Source organism: Anomalospiza imberbis, chromosome 7 (assembly GCF_031753505.1).
Source record: "Anomalospiza imberbis isolate Cuckoo-Finch-1a 21T00152 chromosome 7, ASM3175350v1, whole genome shotgun sequence".
Lineage (NCBI taxonomy): Eukaryota > Metazoa > Chordata > Aves > Passeriformes > Viduidae > Anomalospiza > Anomalospiza imberbis.
The window spans coordinates 21,038,937-21,059,581 of NC_089687.1; the positions used below are offsets into that span (position 1 = coordinate 21,038,937).

General features: G+C 44.9%; 2 protein-coding genes across 4 annotated transcripts; both read left to right on the forward strand.

Annotated features, from left to right (window-relative positions):
* Positions 1-3,343: 3,343 nt before the first annotated feature.
* LOC137477569 (uncharacterized) lies at positions 3,344-4,555 on the forward strand. Its single transcript, XM_068196793.1, has one exon. The coding sequence runs from the start codon at positions 3,344-3,346 to the stop codon at positions 4,553-4,555; it is 1,212 nt and encodes a 403-aa protein (XP_068052894.1).
* Positions 4,556-5,828: 1,273 nt separating this feature from the next.
* On the forward strand, positions 5,829-19,482 carry CDCA7 (cell division cycle associated 7). 3 transcript variants are annotated; one of them, XM_068195903.1, is made up of 10 exons: positions 5,829-6,958; positions 11,959-12,084; positions 12,449-12,559; positions 14,001-14,252; positions 14,634-14,711; positions 15,389-15,580; positions 16,005-16,145; positions 16,500-16,649; positions 17,234-17,370; positions 17,677-19,482. In XM_068195903.1, exons 2-10 carry the CDS (start codon positions 12,019-12,021, stop codon positions 17,705-17,707), a joined length of 1,158 nt encoding a protein of 385 aa, XP_068052004.1. In that variant the 5' UTR covers positions 5,829-6,958; positions 11,959-12,018; the 3' UTR covers positions 17,708-19,482. The 3 variants fall into 3 exon arrangements, with proteins under 3 accessions (XP_068052004.1, XP_068052002.1, XP_068052003.1); XM_068195901.1 differs by lacking the exon at positions 5,829-6,958 and adding an exon at positions 10,384-10,503; XM_068195902.1 differs by lacking the exon at positions 5,829-6,958 and adding an exon at positions 10,384-10,503 and having other exon boundaries at positions 15,392-15,580.
* Positions 19,483-20,645: the final 1,163 nt, after the last annotated feature.

Consider the following 20,645-nt stretch of genomic DNA (forward strand, 5'->3'; position numbering starts at 1 on the left):
ATCTCTGTCACTCAGGTGCCTTTTCCTCTGACAACAGTTAAGAGCAGGAAAAATAGAAGCTTTACCTGGAAGTGAATTCAGCTGCATGTGATGCCCTTTGGTAACAAAGTTTGCCATTTTCTTGTGGCTTCAAACTGGCTGAAAGCTAGTTAGTAACCCAGCTTCTAGCCCTGGTTTACTGAGCCTGACAACTAATTTGGGGGACATGGAAAATCTAGCACTGGATGTTTCTCTGTCACAAGCAGAGGACTGGGATTTTGTCTAGGTTGGGGATCCTTCCCTGACATTTCTTTCCACGACCAAAATGGGCTGGACAATACCCACTAATAGTAACTAAGAGTAGTTGCTAGAAATGTGCTTGTGTTATTAAAATTTGGATATGCATCTCAGGAATCACAGTTGGGCCTGCACAAATCCTAAGAAAGAAATTGCAAGAGTTTGGAAAGGCACCTTTCTCTTCTAGGGTGATCAGGAGGGCGGTCTAGTTGTACAAGCCTCAGATAGTGTGGGTTGGTGGTGGCAATTCAAGATTTATCAGCTGCCTGTGGTTGTTCATCAAGATGTCCAGCAGGATTCCTCTGCTGTTTGTAAGCTATTTAATGCCATGCCTAATTTTAATCTGCAATCTACTGTTTGTCCACATCTGTTGTATTAAAGTGTTCATTAGCATTTAAAGAAGGAGCGGATGGTATTGATCATGCCCATTAAAATTAAACAATCATGCATTAGTGACTGATTAGAAATCCTTTTGCTGTACCAGCATTGCTGGTTCAAGCAACAGTGAGTGAACTTGTAAAAAAAAATGTAGCAAGATTTTGTTTTCTGTCTTGTTTTTTATCACTTTTAATGTGGCTACTCCCTATCTTGATGATAATTCACTTTAAATAAAAATGTGCTTACATTTTCACACATAGCCCCAGTACTTTACAAAGCTGAGCCTTTTTTTTTTTCATGTTTTATGAACATGCAGCTAGAAGACCATGCATAGCAATGTGTAAAATCAGACTGTCTTGGGCAACTACACCTCAGGAAATGCTCTTTGGAAAGGAGCCATGTTATGTTCACTTAGGGTTTTCCTACAAGTCTGTTAAAGGCAAGCATATTGAAGTACCAGTATGTCTAGATTTGCATGCCAGGAGCTGGACACACTATCCTCCATCCACACACACATCCTTGGCAGTGCTGCAGCTGCTATACCCTCCCTCCATGGCTGACTCTGCAAGTGGCACAAAATACCACTGCTGTAGAGCTGCCCCTTGGTTTCTTGGCTTTTCTTTCTCTTAGGCTTCATATCTCCATGCTTGGATGTTGATGTTTTCTTAATCCCCAAAAGGTACCTGCATTTTCCTCTTCCAGGGTTAAAATACTCTGAACTGTAAGAAGTGAGCTCTGAGATGCCTGCTGGAATGGATGATGAAAAATAGAAAAGAGCTCATGAAGGCAAATTCAGACCTGGTCATCCAAAGTGAGTAAGTATTTGCGTCCAATTGAGAGAATATTTACAAAATCAGATTTTCTCTTTTTTTTTTTTTTTTTTTTTTTTTTCCCTTTTTCTTTTTAATGTGAGAGTTGCTGTCAGAGCAAATATTTAGAAAATCAAATTTTCTTTTCCTTTTTTTTTTTTTTTTCCAATGTAAGACTTGCTGCCAGAGCTTACACAGAGTCTTTCTGTTCATTCAGCAGCATTTTACTCTGGATCTTGTGGGAATCACAAGATCTGCCCCACGCTCTCTGGATGCCAGACATCAGCAGGAAAGTTTCAGGGTGAACAGCAGCATCTCTCCCCGGCAATTGGTTCTTGACCCTGTGGGTGGGTTGTGAGGGAGGAAGCAGTGCTCAGTTCAGACAGGAAGAGAAGGTTAACCTCAGCATCATGGTACTTGGTTTTCTGAAATTTTACAGGCTTTACCTCCACAGCTGATGTCTTCATAGCATGAGCAAAAATACTTCTTTTTCTGCCAATAAGATATGTGGTTCAGTTTTTTCAATGTGTTTTTTTCTTTTTTTTTTTCCCCATATACCTAAGGATGTCTTTAAAAAAATAGGAAAGAACAACAGGATGATGGACAGCAGTCACCACTGAGGGTAGCAACCATTCTTCTCCAGCTCGGTGGCCCAGAGCTGGCTCTGACCCTGTTGTTTATTGGCTTCTTAAGAACACAGGTTTCCCCAGCAGCACTGGGGTACCTGCCACTGCCATCAGGACTGACTGTAAGAGGAGAGTGTCCTAGGGACCTGCTCCACAGAGGGAGTGACAGGCAGACCAGCAGCTTGGTGTGGTGCTGCACTCTCCAGGTGCTTGTTCCCTGTGTCTTGCAGGTCAGAGACGTGCCGCTCTGCTGTGAACCAGCTGGCAATCCAAGCACCTGTGAGACCCTGCTCCTAAGCAGGGCAGCACGTGAATGTGAGACTTCCTGGAGCAAAAACACTGCCCAGGCCTGCAAACAGAGGCTGCTTTTGTTTGCATGCAGCCAGGACAAGTCCCCGTTCAGCTGGAAGGGGAGAATGCCGTTTGTGCCTCCCCCCAGCTCTGCCGTGACTGAGCTAATGCACCAGGAAAACCTGCTTTCTTGCTGTGAAATGGGGAAGGGTGATTTTGGAAATGGTTTATTTTTTAAAGAAAAAAAAAAAACTGGCTACTGCAGTTTTGCTCTATCTTATCTGCTCCCACAGATTTTTTTTCTAGCAGTTGGCCATGTATGACAGCATGCAGGCCAGAATCTGGCAACTTGCTGAGCTGATTTATGGAGCAGAGGTTGCCTCACTGAGAACAACAGCCTCCAGCCATGTCAACCCGCACCTCTGTCCTGCTCTCTAGCTCAGCTGATGCTGCTCAGGATCACCCCATGTGTTTTAAGACTTTCTATAACTTGCAGACTTGCTGCCAAGAACATTGGACTGTACATCAAATATATGCAATTGATTTTTTTGATTGTGCTAGAGAATGCACTTTGACATAGTAATAATAATAATTATTATTATTATTACTACTTTAGCCTAGGAAAGATGGGCAGTGACTTATATAACTGTGGAAAAACCCCAAACTGAGAGACCTCCTGGCATCTCATGTCACAAAATGGAATCAAATAGCTGTGCTACCTCTGAAGATTACATCTGACAGAATTATTTTCTGTATATGTGTCCACCATAGAAGGGTTTTTACATAATATTCTTATCGAATGAATTGCCATGCTTATCAGTTCAAGCCAGTTTGTTACAAAAGTTTAGAGGTTAGAGAGGAGAAGTCTATTAAGGCAATAACACTAATAAGGGTCTGCCAAGATCACGTTTGAGTGAATGTAAATACAGGGCATTTGAGATTAACAACTCAGAGGACGGAGGAATGGCGCCGGCAGGCAGCGTCCTCCCGGGAGAAAGGCGAGCTGGGGTTACAGCGTGCTGCCCTTCCCTGCGGCTCCCACCCAGCACCTCCCACGCTCCCCACAGCCGCAGCCCCTGCCCGGGGCCGGAGCCACCTCCAGGACACCGCCCGGACACCTCCAGGACACCGCCCGGACACCTCCTGGACACCGCCCGGACACCTCCAGGACACCGCCCGGACACCTCCAGGACACCTCCAGGACACCGCCAGGACACCTCCAGGACACCACCCGGACACCTCCTGGACACCGCCCGGGCACCACCTGGACACCGCCCGGACACCTCCAGGACACCGCCAGGACACCTCCAGGACACCACCCGGACACCGCCCGGACACCGCCCGGACACCGCCCGGACAACGCCTGGACACCGCCCGGGCACCACCTGGACACCGCCCGGACACCTCCTGGACACCGCCCGGACACCTCCAGGACACCGCCCGGACACCGCCCGGACACCTCCAGGACACCGCCCGGACACCTCCTGGACACCGCCTGGACACCGCCCGGACACCGCCCGGACACCTCCAGGACACCGCCCGGACACCACCCGGACACCGCCCGGACACCGCCAGGACACCGCCCGGACACCTCCAGGACACCGCCCGGACACCTCCAGGACACCGCCTGGACACCGCCCGGACACCGCCAGGACACCGCCCGGACACCTCCTGGACACCGCCCAGACACCGCCTGGACACCTCCAGGACACCGCCCGGACACCTCCAGGACACCGCCCGGACACCTCCTGGACACCGCCTGGACACCGCCCGGACACCGCCCGGACACCGCCCGGACACCTCCAGGACACCGCCCAGACACCTCCAGGACACCGCCAGGACACCTCCAGGACACCGCCCAGACACCTCCAGGACACCGCCAGGACACCTCCAGGACACCGCCCGGACACCTCCAGGACACCGCCTGGACACCGCCCGGACACCGCCAGGACACCGCTCGGACACCTCCTGGACACCGCCCAGACACCGCCTGGACACCTCCAGGACACCGCCCGGACACCTCCAGGACACCGCCTGGACACCTCCAGGACACCTCCAGGACACCGCCCGGACACCTCCAGGACACCGCCTGGACACCTCCAGGACACCTCCAGGACACCGCCCGGCGCTCTGGCAGGGGCTGGCGGGCGGAGACACGGACATTGTGCAGTGTAGAATGCAGTGGCTCGGTGTACCTGGGGCTCAACACATACATTCCTTTCCCTGCCTCAGCAAGCAAGCTGTGGGCTCCCTGCAGCAAAGAGGTTTTCCCTCATGCTGTGGAAAAATCCCAAGGGCTTGAAAACTTGAGATGTGCCCTGGGGACCTCTGGCAGGCACTAGCGAGCCCTGAGGGAGGCTTTCTACCTGTCCCCCTCCCTCCCTCCTGAGAGAGCTGCCTGGGGAGAGAGATCCCTGGGGAGGAGGTTATGCCACCACCTCTCCCCTCACTCTCATCCTCTCCCAGCAACCACATCTTGCTGAAGGCTGGTGGAGGCAATGCAAATCAACACTTGCAAAAAGGCAGTGGCAAAGCTTATACAAAAGGGCAAAAAACCAGATTACAGTAAGTATTTTGGTTACTTCCTGATAGCATTCTGTTTCCCACAGCTATACATTTGCAGAATATTTTGTAAGTGATTTATGATGTGACTAAATGTAATTTGTGTTTTCAAAGGAAAATAAAAAAATCAAAGCCCAACAACGAAAGGGCTGGGATCTTGCACTTTTGAAAGTGGCTACTGAATATCAAAACCAGCTACTTTTGTCAACATTTTTTTTGCAATGCATTTTGTGGAAGGGCTGTAGGGTAATCAAATGAGCATTGTAATTACATTCCCATAATGTGCATCATAATGCTCCGGGCTCCAAATGATCTGCTATGACTTACCTTTGGAATAATCATTAAGGTTTCTATCAAAAATGACCACATTTCAGCCATTCTCTTAGTGCACTGATTAATGTAGTGTCAACTGCACTTTTTCTGACGCTGACTTGTATTATTCCTTTGGTTTTCCTTTTCTTATTCTTTCAGTTTTTGTGGTCTTGCCAGGTTGTGTCAAAGAAACACGGTATCAGATAGGATCGGACATGACCACCTTCAATTCAACGTGCAGGATGCATTGGCACCCAGCCTTTACTAACAAGGAAATCACAGCAAAGCACAAGGAGATACAAACCTGTTAAATTAAAAGGAGAAAATCTATTTCTCCTTGGAGAGAAAAAAAAGGAAAAATATATTAATTGGATTGTGGAGGTATTTTATGGAGCTGGTACAGATGATCTTACTGGAAACTGATTGTACATGTTAAATATTTAAACTTATATTTATTTTACAAAATCTGATTCTGCTTATCAGAGCATAGTGTTGAAGTATTTACATTAAAAAAGGTACTCCATAAAAATTCATGTCCAGCAAACATGTACCAGTCTAGCTGTAATTAAATCTCCAAAAGTGGCTATGCTCCTGCTTCTGTGTAGGAACAAGCGTGTCCTTTCTGGATTGCAATCAATAGCAGGTTACCTGATTATACACCTTATTATGTCTTGTATAGTAGTGTGAGCTACAGGAGAGTGACATGTGAACAAATAGATAAGCTTGATCAGATCTTTTCAAGAAACACACCTTACAGACAGAGAAAAACAATTAGTGTGTGTTATAGGTTACCGATTTATTATTTACATCAGAAATCAATGTCTGATTATTTTAATGCAAAATGTTTTTTAGCTGCATTTTATTGCACTAATGGTTTCAATAACACACTATAATTTTCTCAGATGAAGAGGTGATTGGACAGCTCTTACAGAAATTTTTAATTACTGTCATTAGTGGCTGCAATATTTTTTTTCTATGGACCTAAGATACGTGTTACTGCATTGTACTGTGGGTACTCTGTGGCCATGAGAATCCAAACTCTCCCTTTCCTCTTAAATGCTTGCATCTATAGACATGTGTCACTGTGCAAGTCTCATCACAATCAATACTAGAATCACACAAACATTAACTAATGCATTCTCATGCTATTTTAGGCAGGTGTGGTGGTGCATCCCCACCCTCGGGCCATAACTGTGATTTCAGAAATACTCATTAAGCCTTGGCCTTGACAAACACCACCTGGGCTAAGCTCTTCTTGAGCTTATCAGAAACACTGCCTGCTCCCAGGAGCTTATGCTTTCTAGTGAGGCTGTTTTTTAACGAACAGCCTTGAAAACTGACTATTCTTGCCTGAATAAAAACCCAAGTGGAACAAGATTTTTGTTACCACACTTTTAAAGAAAATTACCAACCCAAATTGTGGCCAGGACGGTAAATTACTATGACTAAAGCCAACTCTTTTGTGATCCTATAAAGAGCAGTCCTAAGTGAGACCCTTTGAGCCCTCCTGGACCGCAGCAGGCTGTGACCAGCACGTCCCCCTGAGTGGGGCCTCTCAGAGCCAGCCAACTCTCACGTTTGCCATACTTGGTGGGGGACCACCACTGATCGCCAGCAGTGCAGCCTGGGCTGCCCCCACTCCTCAAGACTCAACCCTTTGCCCATTGAGAAGATGCAGAGAGAAAGGTGAGAAAGGCATCTGATGTGAGTACTTTGCTGAATTCAAAGGGAATTTTTCAAATGTATAAACCTTGTACGTAGTCCTTTGGGTCTGTGTGTATGTTATAGCAAATGTACCATGAATGTTGCTCTCCTAGATTCTTAAGTACTTTAGATTTTTAAATAAGTTAGGCCTAATACTGAGTTACTGTTGTGCTACAGTAAATTCTATAAGAATCTTTTGTTAAATTGTTTACATTAAGCTGTCAATTAAGTGCTGTTAAGTTTAAGTGCCATTAAAACTTTTAGGCCTAAATCAATTTTCAAGTGTGGGGCTAGGTTTGGCAAGGAAGTCCATTCTGAACCTTGTGACTCAATGGGAGGGTCTCCCTTATTCTTTTTAATCCTTACTCTTTATCAGCCTTACCCTTTTTCCATGTAGATAATTTTTGGTTGATTTTAGTTTTAGATTGATTTTAGACTTCAGTATAATTTTTCTCTGTGTGCTTTAACCATCTACTAAGTAGTAGAGTGAACCTTGCCAATGAACTTTGTCATGTATTCACTTTTATATTAAACATATTTTGCTGATACCTTTGCCAGGAATTTTTTGAGTGTCCTAAAACACTCATTCATGACAGCGGGTAAAAATGTATTGCTTCAATTAAACAAACAAACAAAAAAAAAAAACCAACCAAACAAAAAAAAAAACAGGAAAGGAAAGGAGCATAAAGAGTGTTTAGTGTAGTTAAGATAGGAAGTGTGTAGGAGAGCCAGGGACAGGGCAGCAGGAGTCCTGCCTCCAGAGAGAAAAGCCGTGTTACAATGCCAACAGCCGAAATCCACGGGGTGACACAGAGGACAGCACTTGTCCTTCGTCCCAGCAGACCAAAGGTCACATCTATTGTTTCTGACAGTGGAGCTATTGTTGGAGGTCCATGTTTTTGCTGCTGCTTGAAGCTCCTAACATGTAAACAACTTTGCTTCCCCCAGATAAATGCAGAAAGTGTTGCATGTTCAATCTCCTGCATGTCCCTCCATTATTCCAGCCTATTCCCTTAGCAGGTCTTCCAAGGGCTGCTACCATGTAGTGACAGCTCATTTCAAAGACAAGAGACTGTAACAGATTATTTTCTTGAAAACACCTGATAAAATACTCCAGATGATCTTTGCTGACATGTGAGCTCTGAGGGAAGAGCTTGCTGGTAGCACTGGACAGGCTATGCAGGACCCTGGCTGGGGGACTGAACAGACAGGGACGTTTTCCTCCACTCACATTAGCCTAATTTAAGTGTGGCTGAAAATGCAATGTTCACCTGAGTTCAGCTTTGCATGTCTTCAGCTATTGTTAATAGCTAGATGTAGGACAGTGGTGCTGCCACAGAAACTCTTTCCATCGTGGTAAAGCCAGTTGGTAAGTTTGTTGTGTCCATCTACCGAGGGCACCTGGGCCCTGCAGGGCAGAGCAGGAGCATGCAAGCCGTAAAGATGAAAACGGGGGAAATCACAGTGTCACAGGTCACAACAACCATCTCCTGAGTTACAGACCTTCATTTTCTGGTACCCTTGCTGTGTGCTGTAGGAAGGGAAGCCTCTGCCCTTCACATACATCTCATTTCTCTTTTCCCTGTCCTGAGCTCTTCTCCCCCATCATCTGTAAAATATGTGAGTCGATATACTCACAATTTTCAATAAAAGAATTATTTTTCACGTATTAAAAAAACCACTGAAAATACAGTTCACAAAGTGTCCTGTCTGGATTCCCTACAAAGTCTCTGCTCTGACCTATTAATTTGAAAGCCATTTAACTTCATATGTAGTTTGAAGTTTTGAAGAATGCCGTTTGCATTAAGCATTAAATGGAAAAGTAACTGCAGTCTGAAGTTTTGCTTTAGCTAGTGCCATCAGCAATCCATAACATTTCAAATGATGCTCTTGAAAGCTGTGAAGGTTGGCTGCTTCTCTAGTAAAATTTTGATAATTGTGATTCAAGATGTTAAGGGCTTTTACTGTTCATAAACTGAATCTCTTCTTCCATGTAAGTAAACTAGTATTTGTAGATTTCTTTTTCTGAAAGAAGTAAAAGTATATTAAAATTCAAAAAACATCCCCTCTTCCCAACTGAGCTGTCTTGTCTGGAAGCCACGTGGGTGGCAATCCTCCACTAATGTGGATTTAGAGGAATGGAGCGTGGTCTGGTCTCTGGAGAACTGGTTTAGTTCATCTGCTTTTGTGTGTGCTGAGAAGCCAGCAGTGCAGGTAAGTGTGTAATTATGGGCTTATTTAAAATGGAGATTCTTTTACACGACAGATTGCAGCATGCACAGGAAGAACAATGCCCACAGAAAGTAGAACACCTCCGTGAGGGCTCTTGTACCCTATTGTGCTGTAGGCTATTTACAGGCTTTGGCTCAGAGATGATTCCTGGTTTGCCTTACACGTGCACACGGCCTCCTCCCTCCCGCTGACTGCAGCGGGGACTCGCCTGTGTCAGGGAGGCACCTGGAAATGCTGAGCAGCAAGAGTTGCACTGGTATCGAGCCCTGCTCAAACCACAGTATAAACAGAGGATTATAGCAAATAGCGGGGCCACAAATACCATACAGCTTCTTCAGGGCTTCTCCTGTTACTTTTGCTGCCAAATACCACGTAGCAGTTATTCTGCTGTGTTTAACAGCTGTACTTGATTTAATGTGCTATTATACATGTTACCAAAAATGGTTTAAAATGACTGATCTATTTTCTTCTGGCCTGTCTTCAAATAGTATTGTGATTGCAGAGGGCAAGGCAGCCAACTTCTTTTTAAAATTCTGTTGCATTGCTGTTCCCGAGGAGCAGAGGCATCACCCAGTCTCACTCCTGACGCTGATCAGTGTGGCCCCGGTGAGCACCGTCCCTCCATTCCCCGTGGGACGCAGGGCAGCCTGCGCGCTGCGGACGGCTGTTGTGACACAGTGCGCTTGTACCACGCCGCTTGGCAGGCGGTGCTGGGTGCGGGCACTGCTGGGGCAGCCAGCACACACCCCCTTGGCTTTATTTCGTGGAGAAGCCCCACTGCCCTTGAAAACTGGCAAGTTTAGGGAATTTATTTGAGAGTGAAGCCAACCTAGGTTTGGCATATAAAGTTATTTAAAACAAAAAAAAACGAGAGCTAGGAACCACGAAGGCTTCCCAGCCACCTCCGGCTAGGCACGAGTGGGGGCAGCGCCCCACCCCCCTTCTGCACCAGAGTCCCGTCACGTTCCGCCCGGGAGCTTTTCGCGCCACAGGGCCAGGCCCTTGCAGCTCCACAAAGCCTACACCGCGAATAGAAAAAAAAAAAAAAAAAAGGGGGACCACCGCACTGGCCCCTTCGGGGACATTCCGGGAGACCTGAAGAGCTCCTAAGCAGAGGCAGGCGGGCGGGCGAGCAAAGGGGAGCCCGCCGGGTGCCCGACCCCGCGGGGGTGTGCGCTGCATCTGCCAGGACGCGGGCGGCAACGCGGGAAAGGCGCCGCCGGCCCCGCCCCCCGCGGTCCAGCCGCTTTGGCGCGAACCTTCAGTTCCCGCGCTCGCCCGCCGCCGCCAGCATGGCCCCGCCGCGCCCGCAGGTGAGCGCTGCCCGCGGCCGCCGCTGCCCGCCGGGCTCGCCGTAAGGCCGCGGGTCGCTGCTGCTGCAGAGGGGGGGAGAGGCTGTGGCGCTTGCCGCTGCTCCCGTGGTGCTCCGGAGTCTTGCGAACCTGGGCAAGCCGGACTAAGCCGCGCTGCGAAAGGCTGGTGGGGTCGGGTGGGGGGGGTCTTTAGTTTGGGCACCCCAGGGAGAGCGACGTCGGGGCAGCCCCACCACTCAGACCGGCAGCTCCTGGTCTCCTGCCCCGCCGTGGTACTCGGGCGCCCCATGCATGGCGGTGCCCTTGCCCGCCTAACTGGGGTAGGGAACTCGGTTTGAGAGCCGCGCTCGGCGGGGAGCCGGCGGCCCGGGGCCATGCGCCCATCGCTCCCGCCTCGCCGAGGGCGCGGGGCCGGCCGTGGGGCGGTGTTGCGGGGAGCGGCCCCGCGCGGCAGGGTCGGGACGGGCGGGAAGGAGCGCAGGGGTCGGCCCGGCCGCGTGTGTGCGGGGCGGCACCATTTTAGCGGGGGGCGGGGACGGGCGCGTGTGTCTGCGAGCCCCTGGCCAGCCCGGGTCCCTTGGGCTGGGCTGCTCCACGCCCGAGGCCCCCCGGTGCGGGCCGGCCCGGCGCGGTGCCCCGGACTGCGCGCACCCTCGGCCGCGGCGGGCGGCACCAGAAAGCGCCCCTTTCGTGTCTGGGGCGGGCCGGGCCGCAGTTCGGTGCTCGGCGGAGCTGTGAATCGCAAAGCCCCAGGCAGAAGGGTGCTGAGGAGAGGACGGCGGGCTCCAGGTTGAACCGCGGAGCGCCAGCGCTCATGACCGGGGCAGCAGCTCAGTGTGCGTGCTGCCCCACGGCCCCGATGCCAGCCTCGGGCGATGAAATGGGTCACTGCCAGTAGAAACATCTTCTGGGAAAGGAAAACCTGAAGCCCATTAAGAAAAGTCTTCTAAATCGGTGGCAAAATGAGCAAAACAGCAAGCTGCTTTATCTAGAACGGTTGTTTCAAATCTGTGGGTAGGATTCTTTGGCCCTTCCTTAGGAGCTGCAGAGTATTTAGTGTTTGCCGCAAACTGCAAGTAAAAAGTGAATCAAAGTAGATTTCTTGGTATGTTTGTGTACTTGAACTTTTTTCCATCACTGGCTATGATGACTGGGGAATGACATGATTTATATGGTTATTTCCACTTGCCTGTTTGTATAAAAGAATTATTCTTAAATACTGAATGAAACTCATCTATCTATAACAACAATCAGAACTGTATCAGAGCAAAAACTATTGTCATTCCTAACTTTGAGATTTATTTTAAAGCTGATGTTTGTTTTCTGACTTGCATTCAAGATTGCTAAACATCCTAAAATGTTCAAACTTCCTAAGCTTCAGTCAAAAGATATTCTTAAAAGCTGCTATGCTGCAGTAGGTCTCTTCTTAATGGTGTTGCTGTTGTCCTTTTGTAGCGCCGAGGTTGTTCAGGAAGGAGAAGCTTCACAGCCTTTCGAAATACGAAACTGATTCCCATGGAAACATCCTCATCATCTGATGACAGTTGTGACAGTTTTGGTTCTGATAATTTTGCAAACACAGTAAGTACAGTACAAGAACAAATAAGATCATATGTGCAGTACTAGTAAAGATTGCAAAAATGTAAAGCTAATAATGTAAAACTACTTGCTGTGCTTATGTTTTTGTATAGTAGTTATAAACCTGTGCTATATGCTGTAACTTCGTTTCACTCTTTACTTATGCTTCTAGGTGGTAATTGTTGGAAACAGATTAGCTATCAATTCTAGCCTTTGATATGTCTGGTAATTTACAGCTGTGGTTCTGAAACCCCTTGTGAAATGCCTTAACTGTTTTTTTTCTTTTTAAAAAAGCTATTTGCTTGTACTGCACATATAAATGTTAAAAATTTTCTGTACAAATTAAAGGATATTTTATTTTTTGTAGAAATGCAAGTTTAGGTCGGATATTAAAGAAGAACTGGCAAAAATTTTTCATGAAGCCTCTGATGATGAATCTTTCTGTGGTTTTGCAGAAAATGAGGTTCAAGATGCATTGGTAAGACAGTTGATTTTTGTTTGCTATTTTATATATAAACTCTTACACATTCTTAATTGGAAAACCAGCCAGTTTCAGCTTGAAGTTCGGTGTTTCAGAAAGAAGCATCATTTCATTTAGTAAACAGTCTGAGTAGCCAAAATCTAGTTTTCTTTTTGTCTCCATGAAAAACACTCAAGATACAGAACCTTTAAAGTCTGCCATATGTATTTTGAAATATACCTCTTAAAACTGTCCTTGCTGGATGTTACTCTGTTGGAGCCTAACATTTCTGGTTTCCTCAATATGAAATGCTAGGCTAGCCCATGGACTCCAGCAAGCCTCAGAAAAATTCCTGTGTGTCTTGATATGCAGTCAGACCTCCACTCTGGCAGCATAACAGGGAATGCTGTGAATCTTTCAACAGTACAGAAATAGTCATAGGTGGTGAAATCTGCTTTCCTGCTTTTCCTTGACATCAGTTTAATTGCTTAAAAAGATCAATAGGTGATACTCAGAAGAAAAACTAAAGTAGTACCAAATTTGGCAAAATCAGGTTCATCATAACTTCAGCACATCCTGAGAAATTACTGGAAAAATGTCTAATTGGAAGAAATCACATCTAAGTTAAAACACAATCATAAAGAGAGTAAGTAGGAGACAAAGCTGGAATAGATAAAGTCAGAAACTGCACAGGAAAAAAAAGTCAGTAACTGCACTTAATGTACAACCACAATAACATACCTGCTTAATAAAAACCCAGTGTAAATAAAAATGGCCATTTGATGTCCACTCTTACTGCTGATGAAAGTAAGACTGTCTTGTTGTGTCTAAAAAGAAAGAGCCTATTGCATAATGAGCTTATAAGTAAATAATTTATGTCCTCACTGAACCGTTGGTTCTTGGGAAGTTTGTAAGCAAGACATCAGAATTCAAAGATCAGAAAATACTGTGATTTTATTCATAATTATTTCATTAGTTGGCTCTAGAAGGAAGTTTCCTTTTTTTAATCATTGATTCTGTGAGATGACTGTACTTGACAGCTTACAAAATTGGATTTGACCTTGTGCAGACAACTGCATAGTGACTTTTTTTGCAGCCAAATGCTGTATGTGGCAAAATTGAGTCCTTTAAAGGCAGTTCTCTTTCTCATACTGTACAAACAAACTGTTTTTGCTATTAGACCTACAAGTGAGAGCTAAGACTGCTGCAACTGCTGCAAATACTGCACTCCCTTTTCTAGTGTGTTTGGCACAACCATGTGGGTCTCCCTGAGAGATTTTTATCCCTGTGTCCCCTCTTCTTTCCTCCTGCTTCAAAGTACACTACAACACTAGGACTGGTTTTCTGGATTTCAGCAAGGTAGCATCTTAAACTACTCCTAGACAAAGCATTGTCCACTGTATTTAACTGCAGAGCAACTCTTCTGGATTTACATGCTACCATTTTGGTTTGTTAACAGAAATTGGAATCAGATTCAGATGAGAATGATGCAAATGCTGAAAGTGAGATCGATCAAAGAGGGCAGAAATGCCGTGTTCCTCTGAAAGTAGCCATGAAGTTTCCACCTCGAAGATCGGAGAGGAGGAAGGGTGGCATGGAACTTGTCCCTGAAACACTGATGCCCGCTCTAGATTCAGACTCTGACACTGAAGAAAATGGTGCTATGTTTTTAGAAAAAAGAGCTTTAAACATAAAGGAAAACAAAGCAATGGCAAGTACTCTATGTCTTCCTATGGACTGGCCCTTTTTCCCCCCTCCCTTTCAACTCTTGGGGGACCTCTGTTTAAATTCACTGTAATGGGAATTATGTGAACGCATTAAGATGCATTTGCATTCCTAAAATATAATTCTGATACTTTATATTTACTGGCATATGAAAATCCTTAGGCTGCAAGCCTAACGACATAATAAGTTTTGAGCATTTCCAAATTACTTGCAGTCACTAAAACATAAATAAGACATAAATGTAAAGAGTTGAAGAATGACTGCATTTCCTACAAGTAATTGTACTTTTAGCCAATTGCCCTAGTAGTCTGTAATAGCACATAAATACCCTTTTAAAGCTCTGCTTCATTTTTCTCTCTCTTGTTAGCTTGCAAAACTAATGGCTGAGTTGCAAAATGTTTCTGGTATCTTTGGTGGGAGAAAATCGTTGCCAGCTGTCAGTCATGTGAGTATAAACTTATTAGATTTGCATTCAGATTTCTAAGAGTCAAATTCTGACATTACAAAGCAGGATTCTTAATGTAAAAACTTAATAAACTGTGCAAATCAAAGTCCAGTTAGAATTTTATTGCTTCCTAAAACGGGTATCCTCATTGTGTAATTCTCTTTTGTTTTGCCATGGTACAAAGCAGAACAGATCAATTTATAAAGGTTAAGTGTCTCCACAGGCCAATAAAACCAATCAAGGTGCTGTGTAAATATGTGTTTATACAAAGGCTGGAGACAAGGGAGGGCAGCTCAGACCTGAATATTCTGTGCGTTTGGAGCCTTGAAAAACACTTGGCATTTAGCCTGACTTTTAAGAAGGTTGGGTTGTGAATCAGCAGTGTAATGAATTTCACTGCTGATGTATTTGTAATTTGGGTGAAGATTAGAACAACGCTGAAAATTGCAGCTCCTCATAGACACGGGTTCTGCTGCTTTTGACTGTTTCTCTGTGACTAGCAGAATGCCTAACATGAACTTGCTTAGGATCTTCTTACCTTTGGTTTTCTGACTGGGACAGGGATAGACATGTCTTTGGAAAAGACGAGAGGAAGGCATCTTTAGGGGAGGAATTCAGTGTCAGGTCAGGAGCTATCTGTGTTTTCACCTGTTTCATTAGGGGCTTTTAAACATTAGCAGGGACCAAAGCGACTTCCAAGGCGTTCATTGCCCAAATGTGCCTTGAGGAGGAACCCAGACCGGAGTTCTCGGCCTCACACAAGGTCCAGGTCCTTGATTGAAGGTCCTCCTACTCTTGTACCAGAAGAGGAAGAAGACGACAGATACATCTTGGTGAGAAGAAGAAAGATGTCTGATGAATACCTGGAGGTATGTTGGAGATCTAGTTCTCCTGTTGTGGGTTGTGAGGGTGGTTTGTAAGGAGGTTTCCCTTCAAGAAAATAGCGATTCATAGAGAGCTGATGAGGTTTAGCAGTATGCAATGGCCTTAGAAAAAAAAAAAAAGGGCATTTTGTATGTGCTCTCCATGTCCCCTTCCTGGTCCTTGAAAAACCACTTCCTCTTGCACTCCAGCAGGAGTGAAGCAAGGTCAGTAGCACTGCTGCACCCTGAAGGGGACAGATCAAGTAAAGGTGCTAAAGCTGCATCCGTATCGTACATCTGTACAAGTTCTGTTATATCTTGCTTAAATATATGATGGGTGTTTGAGGCTTCAGCATTGCTGTGAAGATCCTCGCTTTTTTAGAGTTTTTGTTGAAACTAATAATGCAAGTGTTGTGTCTTTGCTATTCAGCATGAAGCCCCTACTCCCAGGAGGGGTCACCGTGGTGCCATGGCTTTTCCACACATTGTGCGCCCAGTTGAGGACATAACAGCCGAAGAATTGGATAATATCTGTGGATCTGCAAGAGAAAAAGTATATAACAGGGCCATGGTAAGAATATTCCAGCTTTGTGAAATGTGTACTTTGTGAAGTAACTTTTTTGTTATTCTGTGTTTGTGTTTATCATCAAATAGGGTACACTCCCTCTCGCTGAGAGGATGTGTTTTTTGGGAGAAAATTAGCTTGCTTTCGCTCTGGAACAACTGTAATACCTAAGTGATAGCACCCAGGGAAAGTGATTACCAGACACTGAAGACGCAGTGTTAAAACAGTCTTGGTTCAAACTTGCACGGTGGCTTTCTGTTTCAGGATAAGCACTGCTAGCTGCCAAAGAGATTTTGTTCAATGCCTTTTTCCCCCTATCTAAAATGCCATCTTAAATGTCTTGTTTTTTCTGTGTTCTAGGGATCCACCTGTCATCAGTGTCGCCAAAAAACCATAGACACCAAGACAAATTGTCGTAACCCTGACTGCGTAGGAGTGCGGGGCCAGTTCTGTGGGCCGTGCCTCCGCAACAGATATGGGGAGGATGTCAGAACAGCACTGCTGGACCCGGTAGGACAGTGCTCAGTGGTGCTTTTTTGTGCTTGACTTGCACAGCCTGGGGTATCGGTCGCTGGCAGCAGTGGTTTTAACAACTGCTTACAGTGCTGTAGTACATCATGCATTCCTGGCTTGATTCACCCTGAATCACAGAACTGTGTTGTGTAGAACCTGTTGTATTTACTACTTCTGTAGTTTTAATTGCAGGAGTAAAGTATGAGAACAGAGCAGCAGCCAGCGTATTCTTATATTTGAGCATCAAAATAGTGTTCTCTTTATTATTACCACTGCATTAGTGCTTAATGCCCTAGGGAAAGGAACTGTATTGTGGACAAAGTGCTGCTGCTGTGGCCTGTGATGTAGGAGTTAAAACCGAGTGGAGTGCTTCCTGTGGTTATGTGCAAGGCAGGCAATGGAGAGCTTAATCCCCTACAGACTGAGGAATTTGTACTCTTTACTGGTTTAGACAACTTTATGCAGTGCTGATGTTCTGCAGAACTCACTGTGTAGCAGGGCACTCTCCTAAGTTGTGAGTGAGGTACATCTGGCATAGCATCTCAGCTAAAAGGGCTTCCTGTTGTCTCTCTTTTGTGTAGACATGGAGGTGCCCCCCGTGTCGTGGAATCTGCAACTGTAGCTTCTGCAGACAACGAGATGGCCGATGTGCCACAGGTGTCCTGGTCTATCTGGCCAAGTACCACGGCTTTGACAATGTCCATGCCTACTTAAAAAGGTGAGTGTGCCATTGTGTCAGTGATGTGGTTGCATTAAGTGGGATAAGCATCTCAAAAGTGGGAGGGCAAAGATGTCCACATTCTAGTTCGTCACGTAAATCTCAAGATTACTGTGTTGCCTCCAGAATCTGAGATTTTGCCCTATGATTTTTCTGATACGCTGGATCTTACCTGAAATGAGTGATATATCCACTCTGCCTTTTAGCTCTCAGCCTCAGTGTGTATTGTCAGGGTTTCCACTAATTGGTCCAAAGAGTTTTCAGTGTTTCGCTATAAGCTGACTTATGTTTTTACTTGCCTTTCAGTCTGAAACAAGAACTTGGAATGGAAGACTGAAGCAGTGACTGCCTTTAAATTACACATTCTTTCACCAATGTAATATTACTGCCTGCAGTGATTTGTTTAATCAAATGAGATTAAAAGTGCCTTCTCTGCTTCCCTTTCCTTTTGGGTAAAAAAGGATAAAAAACTTTCATTTATTTCAGTATAAATCATACTCGGGAAAGCTGTTTAATGCAGATCTTCACCTACAGGCCATTGTTTTCTTTTTAGACAACCTTGCAAATCAGATAGCATCAGCTTTTTTTTCACTACAGTAACTTCTTTTTTTTTGTCCTGAAAGGAGATGTAGCTTTAGGCCATCAGGTTCACTCATGCAGCAATCTATGCTGCAGGTTTACTTATGCTCCAAAACTGGTTACAAAAAGAGAGATGTTCTGAAAACTTGGGTCGGTTTTCTCCACTAAACAAAGCAGCCAACTTCTGCAATACAGGCACTTCATGATCAAATGGAATTGTAGAAGTCTCTGAAACAACAGCATGTTCTTAAGTTCAAAAAGGAAGCCCTATAAGTCGCAGCTGAGCAGTCTCCAAGCACTAATACTTGGTTTTATAGAGTACTAAAAGTTCACACTGGCCATTTCAAGGGAGATTCTCTAAAGTAAAAACTGCAGTAGACACCATTTGACATGGCACTTTGTGTTTTTGCTCAGATGAGAGAAGGCCACTGTTGAAAGCTTCTACAGCACTAGCATTGCCTACTGGTGACAGAGATGGGAATGTACTGGTATATGTTGTGTAGTGACCACTGTCTAAAACAGAATATTCCATGTGTTAAATTACTCTTTTGGTGGACTCTCTTTTCCCTGTTCCTGCTGCAGCTGCAGAACTGCTTTGCAGAGTCAGCAGTGGTCCTGGGGAAGAGGGATACCTCCAGACCAGGGTTTGGTCCAGTAGAGGGGTGGCAGGTCATGTATCTGTTGGCCATCTTTGAGTGGATGAAAGGTTGTTTAGTTTGGTTATCAGGAAAACAGGCAATGAATGTTTCTGTATCTGGCTCTTTGTGATTGTGGAAGGTTCTTTCACATGACATTTGTAAAATGTAAGTACAGCAGAAACGGAGCTGAAGATTTCTGATACGTTGAGCACATAGGGGTCTCCTGTACTCTCTTGTAAAAAAGAAGGTGCCATGGAAGTTGCATCCAGAGAACCATAAAGCGTGTAAATGTGCTTAGTTTTGTTATGGAAACTACTGTGCAGGCTTTGTATAAGGTTTAGAATGTAATGCTATAAATAATGTACAGTTGAATAGTAGAAGAATCACCATGGATATACACTTCTGTGCCTGTGCAGTATTTGCTCTGTGTGTATACAAAATGATCCACAGTTCATACCTTCCTGGGAATTGCATCAGTGTGTGTGGGAGGGGAGGAGGGAGGAATTTAGAAACAACAGATACTTATGTCTCAGACTTGCAGTTCTGTTTCATAAATCATCTCTCCTATTGAAAAATCTCCTGTCCTCTCTTAGTCTGTTTTTATAGTGGGAATAGCTGTGCAATCTGAGGTATGGAGTGCTCTTCCCTCTAGGTACATTTTGTGAAGAAGGAACTCATTTTAGAAATACATGTTCTGACAGATAAAAGTGGTTGGTTTTTATTTTTCCTCCCAATTGCTTGGCTTGCCTTCTGATTGCTAGAGTGTGAAAGTACTGTGCTAAAAGCAGACCCTTGTGTTACATTACGGAGACTGCTGTATTTAGATTTACTCAGATCTACACTGTTCTGTACAAGCATTTTTATTTTGAAAATAAAAATCTTCAGTTTTAGAATATTTTTGTCTCTGAACTGGTTTTAAAAAGCCTGTTAGAGCTGTACTTCTATTTTACCACTTTGAGGTGAACTTACACTGCGAAGTAAAGGACTTGGTTGTTCCCATCATACCTGGGGGATCACTGGGACTTGGACATCTTATCATCTGTGGCCTTGTGTTCCTGAATCAGGTTTGCTCTGATAGTCATGCTGCTTGGAGTGAATTGTTCAGCACATGGTGAACTAAGTGGTGATGGTCAAAATACAGAGTGCTTAGTTCAGGCTTAATACAGGCTCTAGGCTGATGCGCTGTGTGCTTTACCCTTCTGCTTTTACTCTGTTTTTTAAACCAGATGCCTACATCCTGAGTTGATAAGGATGAGGATCAAATTTTGGACATGAGTTGGAGTAATGTGTCTGCCATTTAAATTTATTTATTCTTTTACAAAGAAGCTCTTAAACAGCCTCTCAGGAGCTCTTTCCTGGAGCAGAGAATTACCGGAGGGGCCTTGATTGCATGCTTATAGTGAAGGCACTTGTGCTGCTTTTGTGCTCTGCATCTAGAGACTGGAGTTGCATGAGGCTGTGGCAGAAGGTTACACAAAAAGCTGTAACTTTCTGTAGTGAGAGGAAATGGGAAAGAAATGATCCAGCAGAGTGACGGAGTTGTCCCAGATACTCTTTACTGGTAAAATCCTCACCTTGTTACTTTCACCTAAAAGCTGTGTTCAGATGTGCCTTTCATCACACTGCTCATGATGTGAGAATAAATTCACATTTATGAGTTGTGTAGGATGTTTGTTTAATGTGATGATTTTGAGGTGTCTCAATACACCACTTTCCCCAAGCCCCTCTACCACAGTTACTTAAGTGCTGTTGATGTGGATCTGAAAAATAGTTTTAACGAGCTCATGATTTATAAGTGCAGTGAATGAGCAGCAATTTAGGAAACCTGAGAGGAAAAGGTCCTGTCAACTTTAAAAACCAAAGATGCATGGAAATAGAGTATCACTATGTAAGGAAGAACAAAAGAATGAAGCTCATGTGTGAGGTAGAATGACTACTGATTTATAACTGAAAAAGGCTGCATAAGTTGACATTTCCTCACTACTCTGCTTTAGAGCCAGGTGATCTTGTGCATAGGTCTGAAAAACTTTTTTTACCTGATAAAATAATTTATAATGA

What these genes read in the sequence shown, in the direction of transcription:
- CDCA7 (XM_068195901.1), top strand. Translation starts at nt 10,483, where the DNA reads ATGGCCCCGCCGCGCCCGCAG. An exon ending in TGGCCCCGCCGCGCCCGCAG is followed by an intron (nt 10,504 to 11,958) that starts GTGAGCGCTGCC and finishes GTCCTTTTGTAG; the next exon opens with CGCCGAGGTTGTTCAGGAAG. An exon ending in TAAAGGAAAACAAAGCAATG is followed by an intron (nt 14,253 to 14,633) that starts GCAAGTACTCTA and finishes CTCTCTTGTTAG; the next exon opens with CTTGCAAAACTAATGGCTGA.
- LOC137477569 (XM_068196793.1), top strand. Translation starts at nt 3,344, where the DNA reads ATGGCGCCGGCAGGCAGCGTCCTCCCGGGAGAAAGGCGAGCTGGGGTT.